At 51.2% G+C, this 19516-nt stretch overlaps 8 protein-coding genes across 8 annotated transcripts; 3 read left to right on the forward strand and 5 right to left on the reverse strand.

Moving 5' to 3' along the window:
- Positions 1–207: 207 nt before the first annotated feature.
- Positions 208–1533, reverse strand: Z520_06979 (uncharacterized protein; the record flags this gene model as incomplete). The annotated part of the gene is made up of 1 exon (XM_016777479.1): positions 208–1533. One exon carries the CDS (start codon positions 1531–1533, stop codon positions 208–210), a length of 1326 nt encoding a protein of 441 aa, XP_016631650.1.
- A 383-nt stretch (positions 1534–1916) lies between these two features.
- On the reverse strand, positions 1917–2886 carry Z520_06980 (uncharacterized protein; the record flags this gene model as incomplete). The annotated part of the gene is made up of 2 exons (XM_016777480.1): positions 1917–2029; positions 2094–2886. 2 exons carry the CDS (start codon positions 2884–2886, stop codon positions 1917–1919), a joined length of 906 nt encoding a protein of 301 aa, XP_016631651.1.
- A 903-nt stretch (positions 2887–3789) lies between these two features.
- On the forward strand, positions 3790–4827 carry Z520_06981 (uncharacterized protein; the record flags this gene model as incomplete). Its single annotated transcript, XM_016777481.1, has 1 exon — positions 3790–4827. One exon carries the CDS (start codon positions 3790–3792, stop codon positions 4825–4827), a length of 1038 nt encoding a protein of 345 aa, XP_016631652.1.
- A 1516-nt stretch (positions 4828–6343) lies between these two features.
- Z520_06982 (uncharacterized protein) lies at positions 6344–8102 on the forward strand (the record flags this gene model as incomplete). The annotated part of the gene is made up of 2 exons (XM_016777482.1): positions 6344–7268; positions 7324–8102. 2 exons carry the CDS (start codon positions 6344–6346, stop codon positions 8100–8102), a joined length of 1704 nt encoding a protein of 567 aa, XP_016631653.1.
- Positions 8103–8923: 821 nt separating this feature from the next.
- Z520_06983 (uncharacterized protein) lies at positions 8924–10972 on the reverse strand (the record flags this gene model as incomplete). Its single annotated transcript, XM_016777483.1, has 4 exons — positions 8924–9733; positions 9791–10045; positions 10099–10604; positions 10663–10972. The coding sequence occupies 4 exons, from the start codon at positions 10970–10972 to the stop codon at positions 8924–8926; spliced, it is 1881 nt and encodes a 626-aa protein (XP_016631654.1).
- A 978-nt stretch (positions 10973–11950) lies between these two features.
- Positions 11951–13912, reverse strand: Z520_06984 (uncharacterized protein; the record flags this gene model as incomplete). Its single annotated transcript, XM_016777484.1, has 6 exons — positions 11951–12177; positions 12244–12342; positions 12394–12811; positions 12872–13389; positions 13446–13749; positions 13811–13912. The coding sequence occupies 6 exons, from the start codon at positions 13910–13912 to the stop codon at positions 11951–11953; spliced, it is 1668 nt and encodes a 555-aa protein (XP_016631655.1).
- Positions 13913–14709: 797 nt separating this feature from the next.
- Z520_06985 (uncharacterized protein) lies at positions 14710–16660 on the reverse strand (the record flags this gene model as incomplete). Its single annotated transcript, XM_016777485.1, has 4 exons — positions 14710–15214; positions 15269–15945; positions 16002–16193; positions 16250–16660. The coding sequence occupies 4 exons, from the start codon at positions 16658–16660 to the stop codon at positions 14710–14712; spliced, it is 1785 nt and encodes a 594-aa protein (XP_016631656.1).
- An 812-nt stretch (positions 16661–17472) lies between these two features.
- On the forward strand, positions 17473–19420 carry Z520_06986 (uncharacterized protein; the record flags this gene model as incomplete). Its single annotated transcript, XM_016777486.1, has 7 exons — positions 17473–17580; positions 17637–17741; positions 17795–18118; positions 18177–18296; positions 18355–18630; positions 18698–19115; positions 19173–19420. 7 exons carry the CDS (start codon positions 17473–17475, stop codon positions 19418–19420), a joined length of 1599 nt encoding a protein of 532 aa, XP_016631657.1.
- Positions 19421–19516: the final 96 nt, after the last annotated feature.

The raw sequence follows: 19516 nt of genomic DNA on the forward strand, positions 1-19516 counted from the left end.
GTTATACGCATTGCAATATCGGTTTTCTCCACAGACGTAAAGGTCCTATCCAAACACCCTTATCATACGTAATGCTAATCGCTGCTGTTAAGCCGCAACATATCCCTTCCTGTCCTGTCATCTGCCATGTCCCGTCGTATCCATTTCAGTCCACCCCATCAATGGCCTGGTCATATCATGCTAGTCGTCGATGGCGTATCCGTGTCGTTAGCCTTGGCCGGCTTCACGACGCACGTAGTCGATGAGAGCTAACAGCAATTCCTGATTTGCGCGCCGGACGCAGTTTTCTTTCCCTTCTTCGCCCCGGTCCGGGTCCGCGCTGATGATATCGTCGAAGGCATGAACGGCTCGGGACTTGAATTTCAACCCCGAGGTCGCGGAGATGGTGTACGCTTCGTTTGAGATTCGGGATATCTTCATCGCCATCGGACCTAGCTGCGCGTCTTTATTGCTGGGAGTATCAGTGGTGTTTAAAGAATTGTCGTCGTCATCATTGTTGTCGCTATCATCACGGTCATTGTCACTCTCGGGAATCAGGGGTTCCTTCTCGTTCAGAATAGGTAGGCAGAGGCCCGACATTCCTCGGATCCAGCCGGCCAGAGAGCCCAGGAACGCTGTCTTGCGCTGCCCGCGGCGGTTATCTCCTCGCGAGGAGGTCTTCTCGGCGGGGGACTTGTACCATGCAAGGTACGCGGTGGCGGGGATGGCTGCATGCATGGATTTCAGACCCTTGGACACGGGTTGGGAGAAAGCGATGGTGAGCTCGATTTTGCCGATGATGGTGCTGAAGTTCTGTTGAAGGAGGGCTTGCGCGCTGCTGCTGCTGCTGCTGCCGCCGCCGGCAGCCTCGAAAAGAGAAGCGCGGATTGTTTCCAAATACTGTTCCAGCGTCGACTGCATCAGACTCGACGGCAGCTCGAGGGGATATATAGCGGTGACGTCGAATGCGTCGCGGAGATAGTCGGTAAATGATTTCAGAGCAGCCGGTGAGGACTTTGGGAGCAATATTGCGCTCTCTTCCCTCGACTCTGCGGCGGTGCGCTGATATCTCGTGGCAGCGGTCCGCTTGCGCTTCATCGAGCGGTCGGATCTCGGAGCGCTGGTGTATATCACGAACCGGAATGTGTCTTTCTCGTAGACTAGGGACACGGCAAGGCCTCTGAGTTGTGCGCGTCCACCGTCGTCATCATCATAATCATCTCCTCCTGCTCTTTTCCGCTTTCCTTTTTTCCCAATCCGCAACTCTGAGCGCTGATCATCCTCGTCGCCATCGACGACGCCCTTGTCCAGGCACGTCCAGGCACACTGTCTCAGGCCGCCCAGCTTCTCCCTCTCTTCGTCGTCCTCGTATCTTGGCCGGTTCCTGCCGAGAGATCTGCGGAACGCGTCGGCATGTGACGAGAGCTGTTCACGTCGTCTATCATGGTCTTCCCGCCGAGCTGCGGGTGGTCGCGAAATCAGAGCGGACAACGCGGCAGGGAGTCTCGGGATGCTGAGGACCGGTGTGAGAGCGTCGAGCAGAAGGTCATCCATCTTCCAATAATGACGTGACCTGAGGAAGTGAAGGGTGACATGCAAAACATTGAACCAGGCATTGGTGAGGCTGCGAGCTGTCGGTCTATTCTCTTCCAACAATACTAAGTACCTAGGTAGTGATGATGATGCCAACTGTGGGCGAGTCGCGTCGATGCAGAACGCGAAAACACGTGATCACACAGGGCGGCGATGGACGACCAACACTATCGAAAGGTACCTCGACGACCTCAGTTGAAGCGTCACGCAAGCCTGAATGATAGTCTATTGTCGCTGATACTACTAGTATTCTTCATGCGAGTGAACGCTAGGGAAAACCGCGTCTTACAATGACAAAGTAACACAAAGTAACACACGTCCGCTTTGATAAGCCAATCCCGCTTTCAACCTAGCAACGTGCTCCGGTTATCCACGTCCTCCTCATCCGCATCGTCGTCGGAAGGCAACTCCTCACCGCAAAACTCCCAAGCATTTCCCCCTTCATCATCCTCAGCTTCTTCGGCGGGATCAGGCAATTGATCAATGACAGATGTCAGCTCTCCTATACACAGCTGAAACACGATTCGCTCGCCGATAGAGGTCAACAATGCCTCGGAGGGCGACGGTCATGGCGTGCATAGCAGCCCGCTCGGCAATGTCGCACGCTGCCGTGCCAGACTTGACAAAGCTGGTCAGGAAGTTGAACCAGATGTCGTACCTTGCCGCGAGGTAGGATTTGTTGAATGACATGATGTTGAGTTTTCTTTTCTGCGCTGGTGTTAAGTTAGAGGGCCGAAGTCCGTAGGTGTGATCTGGCCGTGGGAATGGCCCGTAGACCGGCACTGCATTGGCCCAGTTGAGGTCAAAGCATTCTCTGAGAATGCCGCCCTGGACCCGTTGCTGCACGGCCGATGGCAAAATAAGGTCGAAAAGCTCCTTGAAAACCCCAAGGTCACTCAGGCTCTCCAAGTTGTCGCCACGTACCGGCATTTTCTCCATGAACGAGCGCTCCTCGGAGCTCATTGGAGTGGGTGAGACAAGTTTTTCGCACAGGCTCGCGTCATCCTTGTTGAGTCCCGCTGGCGACGAGCTGGCGGAGCTACCCCTGGCCTCCAAGTCGCCGAGGTAGTTCGGTTCGTAGTGGAGTGCGTATTTGCCTCTATTCTTACTCGGAGTGTGAGTCAAGGGCCGTCTGCTCGAAAGCTCTTCGCCGTCGGCGGAGAACTCGTACTCGGACTCGTGCTCGGGGTGACCTTGGAGCCAGCGCTCAATGATGCGCGCGGCTTTAGAGACGACTACGTGTGGTCGCCGTTTGTTTCGGGATGGTTCGAGTGAGGAACTCGCTTTTCTCTTCCGGGTCACCGAGCCTGCCATGGGGAACGAGAGGTATCAGAGGATAAGAGTGTGTACGAGATATAGCGTGTGGCTAGCGGCAAGGAATGAGGTGCTCGGTCAGAATATCGCCGGCGGCGAGGCACCTCATCAAGGACGATCAAGAATACAAACCTGAAGACTTAAAGAGGGCAGATACGAGAGACGGAGATGATCGACAGGCAGGAGAAGGGGAAGCGCAAGGGAGGAGGGAAAGAACAGGGGCCGGAGAGAGGGGAAGGAGGGGCCGGCGCCTCGTATCCTCTAGCCACTTGTGTAACTCGACTCGCCTAGGACACTAATCATCTGGATCGTGATGATCAGGGGATACTATACATATAATACCCCGTACAGCATTGATCTGGGACAAGATGTCCTCCATATTCATATTCGAGCATTAATAATACTCCATGCTTCGCAACTCCGTAAAGAGATTAGCGGCGATGGAGCCACCCAAGCTCGGACTTAACGTCTCTCTCTCTCTCGGAGATAGAACACTTCTGAGCCGGCCACGATGGCCATATCCATCCGACCTGCTCAGCCTGCTATCACAGTCACTGTCAGTCGACTGGTCGGAGGAACATTGCGCCTTCGCAGCCATTGATTTCGCAACTTTCTGTATATGTAGGCCAAACCTTGTCTGCGGATCAGCAGTCTGTGGTGCTCGGGCTCTTGGTCTCCCAGACGAGCAGTCCTGTGATTTCCAAGCAACCAAGCCACAAGACAAGGCAAGGTGGGTCGGAGACGCGTATGAGGATAGGCATATAATATAAAAAGAGGCTCAAGTGTCCTCAATCTCCATCGCCTAAGCCCTTGACACAACAATTCTCCGACAAAAGACAGAAAATCCAACTGCATTCCGCGCACAAACAACAGCATATCAGCAGCACAACCTACACGTGCGCAATGTCTGCCACTCACCAAGCCGCCGTTATCCCCCAGAAGGGCGAACGGCTCACTTTGCAGACGCTGGAGACCCCCAAGCCTGGTCCCACGGAGCTGCTCATCTCGGTCAACGCCATCGCGCTGAATCCAGTAGACTATTACATGCGGGACATGGGAGTCTTTGTCAAAGACTATCCAGCGACGATTGGTTCCGACATCGCCGGCACTGTCGAGGCTGTGGGGTCGTCTATCGCATCTTCTTCTTTCCAACCCGGCACACGCGTGCTGGGGTTTGCCCCGGCCTTTTTCAACCAAGGCAAGCCGCCATACGGCGGGTTCCAGAAGAAAGTCATTGTGCCCGTCGAGAATGTTTGCGTGATTCCGGACACGCTGAGCTTTGTCGACGCCGCCACTCTGCCGATGGGCGTCGTCACAGCATGGAACGGCTGGACCAGCATTGGCCTGCACCACGACACTCACTTTAGCGCGGCGGACAAACAGAGCGTTCTGATCTGGGGCGCATCCAGCTCCGTGGGTGTGTGTGCAGTGCAGACGGCCAAAGCACTCGGCTTCACCGTCTACGCCACCTGCAGTCCCAGAAACAATGAGTACATCCGATCCCTCGGCGCGAAGGAGGTCTTCGACTACAAATCGCCCAGCGTGGTGCAGGAGGCCCTTCAGGCGGCGAAGAAGGACGGCATGGCTTTGACAACCGCATATTTCTGCACCGGCGACATCCAACCGTGCCTGGATGTCCTCGCACCATCCAGCACTGCGGAGCAGAGGGGTAAACTCGCCACCGCCGTGCCAATCAATCCGTCCACGCCGACCCACCCCAACGTCGACACCAAGTTCGTCATGGCCCCTGAGGGCGCTGGGCCCAGGGGTAAACAGTTTGAATTCATATTGCAGGAGTGGCTGGCACCGCGACTTGCGGATGGAAGCTTCATCCCCGCCCCTGAAGCTAGAGTTATGCTGGGTGGTCTGGCTGGTTTGAACGATGCGTTGGACGTGCTGAAGGGAGGCGTGAGTTGCCAGAAACTTGTTCTGGAGGTTTGAAGTTGTTGAACAAACGAAAGGGGAGTCATGCAAGACTACCGGGGATTTAGGGGGTTGGTGAGAGAGGAGAAGGAGAAAAGCAGGCGGGGGAGAAACGAGCGCTGCTAAGAAGTGAGGCGGAGGCAGTCCCCTCTACATACCCGTCTCCCCAGGGAAAAGGATAGAAGAACAGTTTCGGGAAGGTGATCGGGAAGATTATGGAGTCCCAGGGAAAATGGAGAGAATGTTGAAGATTTTGTACCTCTGTTACTCGAGAACGAAAACCTAACTGCCATATATGATTTGATCCTAGTGGGTGAGCTATGGCCGCTTTAACCTGAGTTTTAACTGAGCAATGAAGGCGCATTAGAACGGGGGCCGGGTTAGGGTCCCCCGGTATCCTAAATGGGTTCTATTGTCTAAAGTTGACGAAAGTTAGTATTGTAAATAAAGAGGAAGCACTGTGTAGGCACAACTTCCTTGCTTGAGGTCGCTTCATCTGATCTTCCCTCGTGTCAGCCTAACGATCGATGCTTTGACACTGCTGAGCGCTCCATGCCACCAGAAGCAGACACGTTGCAGCACGACACCTCGGATAGCGTCATTTCTGCTCGTTGAAGCCGCGAACGTTCTGGAAAAGTGCCGTCGCTACATGCTGTGAGCGATTCGAATGCCAAATCAATTCATGCGGGATCCCAAACTTCTCAGCAAGCCAATGAACCCGAAACAGCGCGCGGCCACTATTTGAATGCGGCACAAATCCTAGACTGCAATCCTGAAGATCCATCTGCAGTGCGATCATGCTCGTTTTTAAGATCTTTTCAAATCTCATCTGTGTGGGGTAGATGTTAGATTGAATATGTCCAGTCCACGTAAAGTGAAGGTCAGTTTTCTCCGCACTTGGACTGAAATGCTAAGTGTGTACGACTGCAAAAGGAAGTGCTCGGAACAATTCTCTTCAAGTACCGAGTAGCACAGACATGAATCCCTCAGATGTGTCACACTGCAGAGTGTTGGCCTCAATTTCTCCATTGCGAGGTATCAAGAAGAAAAACTCTACCGAAACAACCCTCTTCCTGAGTTTGTGGTAAGTGGGTCATTTGATCGATTCTGGTTAACAAGTTTCAGCAATTTAGATCCAGCTCGTTGGTAAAGGGAACAGTTCGGATCTGAAGTCTGGGGAGCCTAACATCACGGCAGCCTTAAGGCGGTAATAATCCGACCCTCAAGCCGGAAACAGAGTTTCGAGATGCAAACTCATTGACTCCTCAAAATCAGCGGCCTGAGTGGTCACAACGACAGCCTCGGTAATTATAGATCCGAGAGTCGAGGTCCAGCCTGCTGGCCATTTCAGGTTCCACAAATGGTATCGGCAGGATCATTTTGTACCGTGATGTCTTCGTTTCCAGATGGATCATCTTTAAATGGATGTCCTCCTGTCTGGACCTCTTTTCACTGATGGCATTAGGTACTTGCCTGTCAAGGTTGATGGGAGAGACCGTGAGGCTACCCAGACGATACGGGTGAATTTGACGAAATGGCACACATCTTTGACATAGCGGGGGCTATCAGGGATACATCAGGCCTTTACAAAAACGGGGTCAAGATCGATCCGCATCGTGTCAAGTTCCCCTCGACCGACGTCTTCCATGGCATCAACAAAGCGTCTCGCATTGAAGGCGACGTCTTCGATCTCGAAGCCACAGGAAGCATTCCACCAGAGATAGACGGCACCTTCTTTCGCGTACAGCCGGACCACCGATACCCCCCGATGTACGAGGGTGACATCCATTTCAACGGCGACGGAAATGTGACGGCAATCCGTATCTCGCACGGCCACGCCCATTTCAAACAGCGCTACGTCCACACGGAACGGTATCGCCATGAGACCGCGGCTGGAAGAGCACTATTTGGCAAATATCGCAACCCACACACCGACAACGAAGTGGTAAAAGGGGTTATTCGTACCGCGGCGAACACGAATGTATTCTTCTGGCGCGGTATGCTGCTGGCGACAAAGGAGGATGGACCTGCGTACGCTTTGGACCCGGAGACATTGGACACGATCGGCAGATACGACTTCGAGGGCCAGGTTCTATCCCCAACGTTCACGGCTCACCCGAAATTCGACCCCATCACAGGCGAGATGGTATGCTACGGCTATGAAGCAGGTGGTAACGGCAACGATGGGTCCTGCGATATCGTTGTCTACACCATCAGCCCTGACGGAGTCAAGACGGAGGAAGCCTGGTACAAAGCGCCGTTTTGTGGCATCATTCACGATTGCGGCATCTCTGAGAACTACCTTGTCCTCCCCATGACACCTTTGAAATGCGACGCTGAAAGGTTGAAGAATGGAGAAAACCACTGGGCATGGGACCCCGAAGAAGATCAGATGTACGGCATAGTCCCTCGGCGTGGTGGAAAGCCTGAGGATATCATTTGGCTGCGCTCTCGAAATGGTATGCTCGGAAACCCCATTCCTCCTTTTCCTCCATACTGATTCATGCACAACAGCATTTCAAGGCCACACTGCTGGATGCTACGAGGACGAGAATGGCCACATTGTCTTCGACCTGACTATCGCCGACGGCAACGTATTCTTCTTTTTCCCTCCCGTCGACAAGCCAGTGACGATTCCGAAGCTCGTCAACAAGACAACACGCTGGAAATTCGATCCAAAGGCCAAGACCGGCTCGTACGTAGAACCGTTCGAAGAGCTTGGTACTCTGCCCGGGGAGTTCTCCCGCATCGATGACCGCCTCATTACCCAGAAATACAACCACTTCTGGCAGTGCCTTATCGATCCGAGCCGGCCATATGACGCGGAGCTCTGCGGCGTTCCGGTCGGTGGGCTGTTCAACTGTCTCGGACATTTCACCTGGAAGGACAACAACTTCAGCGACGTGTTCTACGCAGGTCCCACGTGTACATTCCAGGAGCCGACATACATCCCGAAGCAAGGAGGCGAAGAAGGAGAGGGGTGGATCATCGCACTGCTGAACCATCTGGACGTGTTACGGAATGACATCGTGATCTTCGATGCGAAAAATTTGGCTGCAGGCCCGCTTGCCATAATCCATTTGCCGTTTGCACTGAAACTCGGCTTGCACGGTAACTGGGTCGATCAGAGCGAGATCCAGGCCTGGCAGGAACGTAGGAGTGCAGATGGGGATCTGGGACCGGTGAAGGCGGCAGATCGACCTCTCCCGTGGCAATTGAAGGAGGCTGCAGATACGAATGGGCACGGAACTGCCGAGTTGAACGGGCAGGTGAACGGACTGAACGGGCACTGAGTATGCCCGAGGACGAATTAATGTATCGTACTAACTGGCATGAGAATGTCAGGTAGTATCGTAGAGCCGTTCAAAAATACCACAAAACGAAACAGTTCTTAGTAAGGACTGCGTGACGTGTACCGAGTGACTCTTCTCGCCTGCAAGCGGTGTCCGTCGATTTACCTTACCTGTACCGCTTTGCTTGATGCTCTCTGTAACTTGCGGCAGCAGGTAGCGGTGGTCCCACACGCGGCCTGGACCAGTGTTCGGAATTATAAGTAGCGACGGGGCATTTTAGCCTCGCAACCCCATCGGAAGCATCGTCACCGATGAATTCTCGCTGAAGCACTCCCACAAGCTCGCCTATACCTCCTTCCTCCTAGGTTCGGTAACTATAAGGAAATCTAAAGAATATTATCAGAAGGCTAGATTTTCTAGCTGACAATCCGAACCGCCGATATCCTCCAGTGTTGGATCTGGCTTCTGCGCCATGAACCCTGTACGCTCAGGCAAGGCTGGGAAGTCTGGATCTGCTGATGCCTTTACAGCTGTACTGTACTCTACTAGGCCAGTTGACCTTAGTCGGTCGCTGGAACTCCGTTGATGCTTCGCGTACATTGATCCTAGAAGTATCGATCTTTGACTTAACTACAGCCTTCATCACAAGGGGAAAGCATTCCAGTTACTTGGAGGAAATGTCCCCAGATCCAGGCTCAAAGTATCCAGAAGGTCCGATTGTGTCGGATCGATATTCCTTGCATATTTTGAGACATGTCAGTTCTCGAAGGTCCAGGGTTTAATCCGTACTCGCAGCATAATTGTAATTGTTGGGGAGAGACTTACAGCTCAAAATCTTCAAATGAATTCAATGCCGCATCAAACGCAGCTGGGTCACCGAATAGACCGGATCCATTGAAACCGTACTCTTGCAATGGTCGAGCTCTTGTTGTAGTAGTGATAGGGTCTTGTGTCTTATTTGCCTGGGGAGCTGATTCTCGACTATCTTCCCCATCGTTGCCCACTGTGATTATGTTCTTAAGCAATGTCTCGAGATCCGGAAGGATCCTCTTGCACCAGCCCACGGCTTCCATGGCACGCATGGCCTTGAGGCAGAACTCCAGATTCGCTCTGTAAGTCCCTCTGCCGACCTTTTCCTCGGCTAGGAGGAAAACTTGGACAAGCTCCTGGATGCATCCGCTGTCAAACAGCATCAGGCTCGAAAGGTTTCGCTCTTCATGCCTCGCTTTCAAGATGGTGATTGCATTCTCTGCAGCCTCGGTGCAAAGACTGCTGAAATCGTCGTATCGCTTCTTCTTGACTGAGTTGCGCAGCTCGGCCGACCGGGTCACCGAATGTAAGAGAAATGGCCGCGTGACATGAACGAGCGTAATCCAGTATCGCAGATGAAGGACGGATACGGCTCTCAGATGTGATGGCGCCAACGACGAGCCCCAGCGGAGATGGGATGGGACTGAGGCATGCCATTCATACAAAGAGGCGATGCAGCTGGTGACTTGCTGGAAGCGAACTCTGCGTGTTGTCTGGGCGGGAGTTACGTATAATGTCTGGCTGATTTTCTTTTTCAATTTGATTAGCGATATGCAGACGGCTTGGTAGCCCAATGGAGTGTTACGCCCCGGATCAAGAATCTAAGACATTAACGTGAATATTTAGGCCCCGGAGGTGCTAGAAAGGGATCGTCTTACTTCTTCCGATGCAAATGGCGTTTGGATGCAGATGGCTTCATCCACTATTGCGAATGGATGGCCGAGCTGATTGGAGACTTCTTGGTCAAGCTGATATAGTGTCCACCACAACCGCCGAGCACGTTCTTTCTCTACTGAGTCCAGTGACGTATGGGCCGTATTTCGATGGAGGCCAAGTGAGTATGCGATTCTGACGGTCATGCCAAGGGTGCAATAAGCGATGACACTGTGAAATGACGCATTGAGGGCAAGGCTCTGTCAATATCGTTAGTCTTGCCGGGAAGCACTGAGGCATCTGACTCGAATACCATGAGAACCAGAGCTTTCACACTTCCAATGTCGGCTTCGTCAGCCGCTCGATTCCCATACTCTCTTGCCATGCGAAGGTAATCTTCCGACAATTTCTCATCCTCCCGGTCTTCTCGGACTGTTGGCTGCATCGAGCAGATGGCAAAGATGGAGTACAGGGAGCAAAGCCACGACGCGCTCGCTTCAGAGGCTCCGCTCTCTAATGTTTGGTCAAGAAGCATGTAGAATTGCTCAGGAGAGTACACCCAGTAAATGGCGTGAACCTGCTCAAAGAATTTGGTGACGTATCGCAAGCAGGTCTCGCGGTTTGGCAGGTACACTGAATCCAAGTCCTCCACGGCGCGGAAGCTCCCCACAGTTTCCGGCGACGGCGGCATGAGGGTGGTGATGAAAGGATGCAGGACATTGGCATCGCGTTTTGTTCTCGTGGTTTCCGCGAGATGGGGTTGTCGAGCTATAAGCGCGGCATGGTCGAATCTGAGCGAAGAATCCGCATCTACGTACCCTGCAGAGGAAAATCAGAACGATTCCAACAGTTTTCAACTCAGATTCATGTAACTTACTGTACTTCCCGCGAGGGTCAAGGTACATGCAACCTTTCTCCTCTTGGAGTATCACATTTTCTTCCGTTTCTACTAATTCGTTGTTCGATAGTGTCGGGTTGGATTGATTTGTTAGTACTGTATGGCCGGACACACCGGGTTCAGATCTCTGTTCCACCTCGACTAGCATAGATTTGACGTTGTCCAAACTGAGGTCTCCTGTTGGAACGAAATGTCGCAATAGGCGCATACAAGATTCGTACTCTTCCTCCGACACTCTGTAGTATGGTCTCTTTCGAGGACGTACGCTTGCTGAACATGGAATATTCATGGAGGCACAGTATTTACATGCATCTAAGCCTGTGGAGAGACAAGCTGTCAGAAAACCCATTCGCATTAAGAATGGATTATGTCCTTGGATTTTTTTGTACCTTGAGGGACACACTTGTCTCAAATGTTAGTGAAAATAGAGTCTTGCGAGACAGTAGAAGCAGGTGAGTACTGACCTTTGTCTTTCTATTCTTGCATGCATCGCAGCTCTGCCTCGTCCTCTTCTTTGGCCTGGTAGAATCGTCTTGCTGCGGAGTTTGTGGCCGCTCAGCGAATGCGGAAGATGGAGATGTGGCAGTGGCCATGGAACCTGAAACGGGGAAGAGCAAAACTCATGAAAACCTGTGATCAGGAGCCCGTGGTTCAGCGGGATTGCTGAGACTTTTCTGGAGAGGAATTCTTGCAGTAGAAGATTGCAAGTGCTACTGGCCGACAACAGAAAAGTCTGTTGCCACTCACTGAAATTCAGACGGCACAAGAATTTAAATCCCCCCACGGGCAACTAATGCACCCCGGACCGAGCTGCCACCTCGGTGTGGACCACGAACGTGGCACCGTGGCGCCCCACCAAGAGAGCCAAGGGATTGAGCGGTTACAGTCGCGTGCAAAAATCCAAAAAATTAGTAAGTTAGCTAAGTGTGTAATTATATACTACACCGCCATATACGTATATAGCGATATAGCCCTATAAAGCCCAAAATAGTATAAATTATATAGAAAATTAATCCTCTATTAGCTACGGATCTATTCGCTATTATATTATTATACCCTCGGCATACCTATAGATTTTTTGGATTTTTGCTTATTACTATAATACGGTGTAGTTTTGAAGTTGAAATGGTGGAATTCTATCCCGAGCACAAAGTATGATGTAGCTTTCGTCAAATGTTCTCATTGCAGTGCTTGTAACTATATATTGGACACCCGTGTTTGCCCATATCGACCTCGACTTGGATTTATAGAAAGAAACCTTCGGTACTCAGCCACCTTTGACAACATCGCCTCTGTTCTGGACCTGTTGTTTCTTACCGAAGACCATCATCAACGGCTGAAGTCCGATGGTGAAATGATCTTTCGACTCATTCAACAAACGATAGCCATCTTCTCCAGGAGCAAGCTCAATGACGTCAAAGTTGCTGAGAATGTGGACGATCATGTTGCGAATTTCCATCATGGCAAGGTGCTTACCAATGCAACCATATGGCCCTGTTACTTGATGATCAGCGATTCTTCCTGCTCATTATGGGTTTGATATCTCAGTTCAGAACTTACCGAGGCCGAAAGGAGCAAAAACATTGTGTTGAATAAGCTCTGGCTGAGAGTACCAACGCTCGGGTATAAACTCATTAGCTCGAGGGTAGCATTCTTCGGCTGCCGCAGTATATTCAGCATGGATCCGACTTGAGCAGAAGAGAGACTTACAGCGCCCCATTGTCCAGAGTGGAAGGACAACAGTGGTATTTCCTGGAATGTATGTGCCGTTAATGGTGATACCTTCTGGGGGAGTCAAGCGAGGAAAGCCTGACGGGATCGGCGGATGCAGTCTCAGAGCCTCGTGAATGACACCATTCAGATGTTTTGCGGCATTGACGTCCTTAGGATCAAGCTCAGATCTTCCTTGCAGTAGCGGCTCGAGCTCAGCCCGGAGCTTGGTGATCTGGGTGGGATCAGTAGCCAGGTGGTAGAAGATGTACGTTAAGGTCGCCGCCGTAGTGTCTGAGCCCCCGACAATCACGAGACGCGTATCTCCTCTGTACCACTGAAAGTCTATATCCTTCTTTTCGCTTTGCTCGTACGCTTCAACAAGATAGGAAAGCACATCAGGTTTGACATCTGATCTCTACAGTGCAATGTCAGTTTTGATCCCGCAGGACTTCGCATCGCAGTGCAGGTCACTCACCTGTGCTCGCCTCTTCGCTTGCTCCGTGACAAACTCCAAGAATCTCTTTGGGCCATGTGCAATAAGAGGAAGGCGGTGCAGCAGAATCGTTGCCCAGGGGATTGGCTGTAATTGGGCAATGTCAGACATGCCGTCCTCCAACAGATCTGGAATCCAGCGATTGGTTTCCTCGGTAAGCATTCGAAAGCTCTCACTCAGACCAACTTCCCCCATGACATCGAATGCAAAATATTTGAACCAGCGTGTCGCGTCAAATGGTTGACCTTTCATCCCGGCAATAGCACGACAGAACAGCTCTGAGTGTACCGAGACTCGCGACTCGTATTCGAGGAGGGCTTTGGGAGAGAAGGCTTTTGAGAAGACTTTGCGTCTGCGTTCGTGGACTTTCTTGTCGCGGGCGGTATGTAAATTAACTAGGGGAAGCGAGGCATCGTACCAAGCAGTCTTTGAGCACTTCGAATCAGATCCAAGGACTAACTGCACCGCTTCGGGAATGTTGACAGAAAGGTTTGCTGGGCCTGCCGCGGATGTTTGTTAGTTATGTCAAACGCTTTCCAGCCTGTGCCTGACTTACCAGTTCGGACCACAGGCCCGTATTTCTTATGCATCTCAGTGATGATGCGATAGTTGTCCGAGTTCTTCAGCAGCGATGCATGGTAGAGATTCGACAGTCGTGCCTGGAACGGTCCGCTGAACTCCCTCAGGCGGTGGAAGAACGCCCTATACGTGAACAAGCTGCCCAATAGACCAGTATTGTATGACACTACGACAATACTGGTTGCGATGGCAGTTGTGAGTATATCATATCCTGTCGTTCGGTATATGAGTCCAGCCAGAATGGCTGTCAAAAAGATGTAAAACTGGACGATTCTCGGGGCCTTTGAAAAGGGTAGGAACACTTGTCAGCGGTGAAGATATCAGCAGGTGACTGTGACCTACATGAACATGATGTTCCCCTCGAATGAAATAAAGGAGATGTGTCAAAACACCCGCGACTGCGGCCGAGCCGCTGAGCTGTAAGTGTGAAGGCAAGGTGTCCATGGTGAAGATGAAAGGTTTGTTGCACACTTGTTCTTAGTTCTTGGGTTCGCTGGCAGCATCGTATGATTCCTGGGCACAAACAACATATATCACTCGGTCGACGGCGCGAATATCCGGACTAGAGTTCATGGAAGATTCGTTTCACAGCTTGCTGCTTGATGCTACGAATAGAGATGTCAATGCGCCCAACAAAGCGAACCGGCCCGAGAGACACCCCTCGTAACAATTCTGATCGGATTCATTAAGCCAGAGTAAATGCATCCAGGCTCTGCGCTAAAATTTCAGATCTTGTAATAGTCCCTAGGTTCGGTGTTTCAAAATTATCATCTTGGACAGCACTCTGACATCGGGTGTCTCCATCGGATCCATTTCGCCGATGGTCATTTTCAACAAGGCTGTGGCTGCTTAGCGGGCTGTACCTGGTATCACAAAAATGCCAATTTGGCAGGTCTAAAGCACTATCGGATATGATCGAAGGAGTTCATACGATGGTCGGTGCAATGATCGTTCTGCAATTATCACACATAGCGAGAACTGCGGAAACCCTTTAGCAAGGATGTGAGAGTCGAAAATTCTCTGCGCCCGCATGAGGGAACGCGGGCCTTACTCCAGTGACTTACGGGTGAATATCTGAGCGATTAAGTGGTAGATCACCCGGACCTATGGTCTCTCGGTCTAACAAGGTTGACTATCAGGTTCTTAGATGTGCTGCATTAGTGACTCGGAAAGCCGCCGGGCTGTGAACAATCATCGGCACCTCTATTCACTCGCTACCTTGGACTACCTCTTACCAGTCGTCAAATATGACTTCTTAGTTCAGTTGGTGCAGGAACACCCTCAGGAATCCCGGAACCACTGCTTCCCTTGTCTCTATTCGAGAGTTCCTGTTTCCTGGCCTTACGGTATGCTGCTGGCCAAATGCCCTGTTTTCCTGGGCTCAATATACCTTTAGGGTCTAAACAATCCTTGATCCTCTCGTTAAGCCTCATCAATGCACCTTCGTTGAAGTCGTACTGGTCGGCCACCAAGTCCATATGCTCAACGTGTGCGCGGTATTCTCCATATCCAGCTTTCCGCGCATCGTGAACTAAATCGACGAATAGATTGTTTGCAGCATCTTTGTCTTCCTGTGATTGTCGGTCGAAATGAATCATGTTGATATGTGTCAGATGGCGGAGATGGAGGTGAAGGCCGGCAACAAAGTCAAAGCCGTGCTGCGCACACCTATATTTTGCAACATGATAGAAGTCCAGAGCATCCTGACCATTGCTGGGCAGGACTGGCGAAAATGAGATGTGTCCCCTGCGCAATAGTCAGTGCACCTTTCAAATAGCTCGAATATTTAGCGCAACCTACCCATCCAGTCCTCGAAATTCAATCGTTCTAAGTGGTGCCATACTAGGCACTCCGGCTTGGAGGTCGTAGGGAACTTCATCGGCGGCTAAGTATTTCTTCTCCTTAGGATAGTACGCTGTCCCTGTGAGGACAGAGCCCTTTATAGCTTTCAACGCCTCTTGGCAAGCCTTGTAGTTGTGCTCGATGATCTCTTTCGGCCCGTAGAGTCCAAATATTGCATCCCAGAACCCGATTCCGAGCTCGTGCTGAAGCTCCTTCAGCCTCTCGTCAGGAATAGAACCAGGCCCATCATACCATTGACTTCGTGGGCCTCTCCTGCAGATCTCCCTAATGATATTTCCGATGACGGGATGATTTTGGATCTTGTCGTGGAGCAAAAGTTCGCGAAGGATGTCAACCAGATCTTTCAGGTCGTGTTCTTCAGGCACATCAATATGACATAGCATCAGGCCTTCGGGCGCGGGAGAAGCCCAGAGTGTTAGCTTCGTCACTATCCCAAAATTCGACTGGTTGAACATCTGGTCGTAAGTCGGGCCGTAGCCACCGCGGAAGAGAGGCCAGGATTTCGAGTCCTTGAGAGCTCCCATGCCGGTTCTGACAAGGCTCCCATCTGCTAACACCGCTTCGATGCCGCAAATTTGGTTGGAATGGTCGCCGTGTGGAGTGTATCCCCAGCCCTATGTATTGTGTTAGCGACGTATTCAATGAAAGATCTGCTGGCAAGACGACTTACTCTGTCTAGTGCATTTCCAACCACGCTACCCCAGCCAAGAGCTGGCACAGAACACCATATATCCTTCTTCTGTTCTTTGATCGCCTGATACAGCTGGAAGAAGCTCACACCAGGCTCGACGGTATAATAAGAATATTTGTCGTTAATATCGAGTACTTTGTTCATGTTCTGTAAGTCGAGGATAACAGATCCCTATTTCGACATCAGCTCCGGTCACTTATTTTCCCGAGGTAGGATCGCATTTATACCTTGACCCGTGCGGCTGGTCCACCATAACCGAGATTCTTTCCCCTGGAGACTGTCCAGAGAGGGATTTCGTATTCATTTGCGATCTTAACGATGGCCTGAATTTGCTCGACAGTTGTTGGACGAATTGCACAGGAGCTTCCACGTTTTTCGGCTTCATCCGCATTCATGGAAAAAGGGTCTGCGTAGCTCAGCCGGAGTTCGTCACCGACTATCACAGCATCTTCTCCCAATACTTCTTGGAAACGTTTGAGGATGAGCAAAAACGTCTCTCTTGAGATCCCGGGTGGTAGGTATTCGACCGCGGGTTTTTCTTGAATCGCATTGTACCAAAGACTGAGAGTTTTATTGGTCGTTTCGATCTCGCCGGGAATGTGACTGAGGTTGAATGGTGTGGGGAGGTCGGCGTCCATCTCGAAGCGTCTCTCTGGCTAAGGAGCGGAAATGGGATGGAGAAATGTTGATAGGAGCGTGGGAAACGGCGCTGAAGAGTCCATTAATGTGTAAATATACTCTTCATATATCCAGTCTCTGGGCAAAAGCAACATGATTGGTTCTGGACTGGATGGCACAACCGGCAATAACAAAATCCTGTACTTTGTTAGTCTCCTCCCTGGCATATTCCCCATGAAATGCATATCCTCCGAAGAAGTATAGCCCGAGTGGAGAGGCTTAACTAGTCGAAAACGTTTGCGCGATGGCTGAAGCCTTGCTCAAATCCCCGTAATCCACATTTCGATCCTTAGCGTCGGCGATATTGGATCCGATGCTCGGCATCTTTGTTTCCCTTCCGTCACACTCTCTCCGGCTCCATCACGAATATTATCCTTTTGACAAACTATCCTCATACTTTCAGCGTTCGTATGTGCACTAAGATGATGCCTACTGGCTACAGCTTTGTGGTCCTAGGGCGCTTCATTCTCTCAGATTCGGCTTAAGCTTCCCCGCGTTTTGTCTTGGGCGTTGTCTGGACCCCAGGTCTTCTGCTTGGGCCCGGAACGGTTCTCGAATATGCACACCGGAATCTCGGGAAGAAGCAGCTTCCAAAACTATGCTCCCGTTTTGCCTGGAGGAATATTCATATATTGATCATGCCATCTGCCTGAATATCGAATGATCATATTGTATCCTTCCTCACGGTTGAACCTGGCTCCTATTGTTCTCAAACCACCAACCTGTGCAGTAGGTACAGCGACAAACCGCTCTATAACTAGACTCTTTTTCCATGGCGGACCCGTCTGATACGCAACATGTGGGGAAGAGAGATACCAGCGTTTGGGCCAATATCAGATTCATCTGGTTCACCATTCTTGTGGGATTTTCTCTTCTCGAGGTAAGGAGGTGATCCTAGATTCTCTGAGGCAGCCCGCTGCTAACATTTGCCTGCAGTATGGATTTGACAATGGCGAAATCGGTGGATTCCAAGCCATGGTCGGCTTCCTACAGGTGTTTGGTTACGAAGATCCTAGAGTTCCGACGGGCTGGAACATTAGGGTCCGTTCGCTCCTCCTCGTTGGATGCCTTGGTTCCCTCGCTGACTGCCACAGCCGGTCCCTCAACAGATCATCAGTTCTTTCATGCTCCTCGGCTCGTTTATTGCGAGTTGCTGCACTGGATTAATAGGTACCTACCTCGGCCGCCGACACTCCCTCATGGCTGGATGTGCCCTCTTGATCGTGGGCGTCACGATTCAGATAGTTACCACTTCCATGGGAGCCTTGTACTTTGCTCGACTTATTACGGGACTTTCGAACGGGATCTTGATGAGCTTCACTTTCCTGTACGTCGTGGAAATGGCGCCGCCCTACTTTAGAGGTCTTGGATATGCTTTCTGCTCCTGCTGGGTGACTTTGGGGACAGCCATCGGATATGTAAGTTGCAGAAATAATTGCTTGGTAAATGGGAAGCTGATCTGATCCCGTTCCCCAGGTCATCACCAATTCGACGGAGAAGATGCACAATCGACATGCGTATCAAATTCCGCTGTACACACTCTACGCCATTCCAGTGATCATCTTTGGCTCGCTGCCATTTCTCCCAGAGTCTCCAGTAAGTCTTGCCTTTTCCATCTCAAACACTGCATGGTTACTGAAGTCGATATCTTCAGCGCTGGCTCCTTCTGCATGGGAAGAACGAACAGGCTCTGAAATCCATCACCTGGATGCGGAACGGCGCATATGACGAACTTGCGCTGAGGCAGGAATACGAGGAAATGAAACTAAACGCCATGCACGAGATGGAAAATCAGTCGTCGATTCTTCTCTTCGACATGCTGCGCAGACGCAACATTCGACGTAGCCTCATTAGCTGTGGCATCGGCCTGATCAATCCCGCCATGGGTGGCATGTTTGTGATGGCGTTTGCGACGTACTTCTTCACCGTGGTAAGATTTCAGCCTTTTCTGTCTTTTCGGCCTGAAGGTTTGCTGACGGCATTACTCCCATCTTCAGGTTGGCGTCGAGAGTCCCTTCAGATGGATCATCATGTGTCAATTTCTCGGTGTCTTGGGCCAGTGCACTTCTTACTTCTTCATCGACCGCGTCGGCAGAAGAACAATGTTGCTTATTGGAACCACCATCTGTGCGATTTCGATGCTGCTTCTTGGTATCGTGTCCACACCATCAAGTGTGCGGTACTCAAAGGCTTATGGGAAGGTTGTCATCTTCCTGTTCTCCTTTTACCTCTGGGGTTTCAACTTTGGAGTCACTTCCATGTCGTACCTTGTTGCGGGAGAAATTCCTGCGCAGAACCTACGTGCCTACACTTCTGGAATATCGACTGGTGCGGGCTTTGTCTTTGCGTGGCTCACCGCTTTCACGGCCCCGTACTTCATCAACCCCAGCGAACTTAACTGGGGTGGAAAATATGGTGAGTCGGCTGTATTCGACTCAGTGCGTGCTGGAGTATTGACCATTCTTCCAACAGGATACATCTGGTTCGGGTCCTGCATCGTGGCCATCATCTTCGTGTATATGTTCGTGCCAGAGGTCCGGGGGAGAACGCTTGAAGAGATCGAAGAGATGTTTGACAAGGGAATATCTGCCAGGGATTTCTCCACCTATGTCTGCGACAACGTCGTCCTTGCACGCGAACAGGCTGAGGAAGTGGTCTACGGAGAGAAGAAGCCTGAACGAGTACAGGTTGTCCACATTGAGGCCGCCAACAGCGCGTGAGCATGTCTGCAGATTGTGCTAGTCCGGCCAAGCTTCCTCCGAACCACTGCTTCGAGATAGCAGTTTTCGCGGGATGCACTGAATATAGGTGTCGAA

This window comes from Fonsecaea multimorphosa, assembly GCF_000836435.1.
Source record: "Fonsecaea multimorphosa CBS 102226 unplaced genomic scaffold supercont1.13, whole genome shotgun sequence".
NCBI lineage: Eukaryota > Fungi > Ascomycota > Eurotiomycetes > Chaetothyriales > Herpotrichiellaceae > Fonsecaea > Fonsecaea multimorphosa.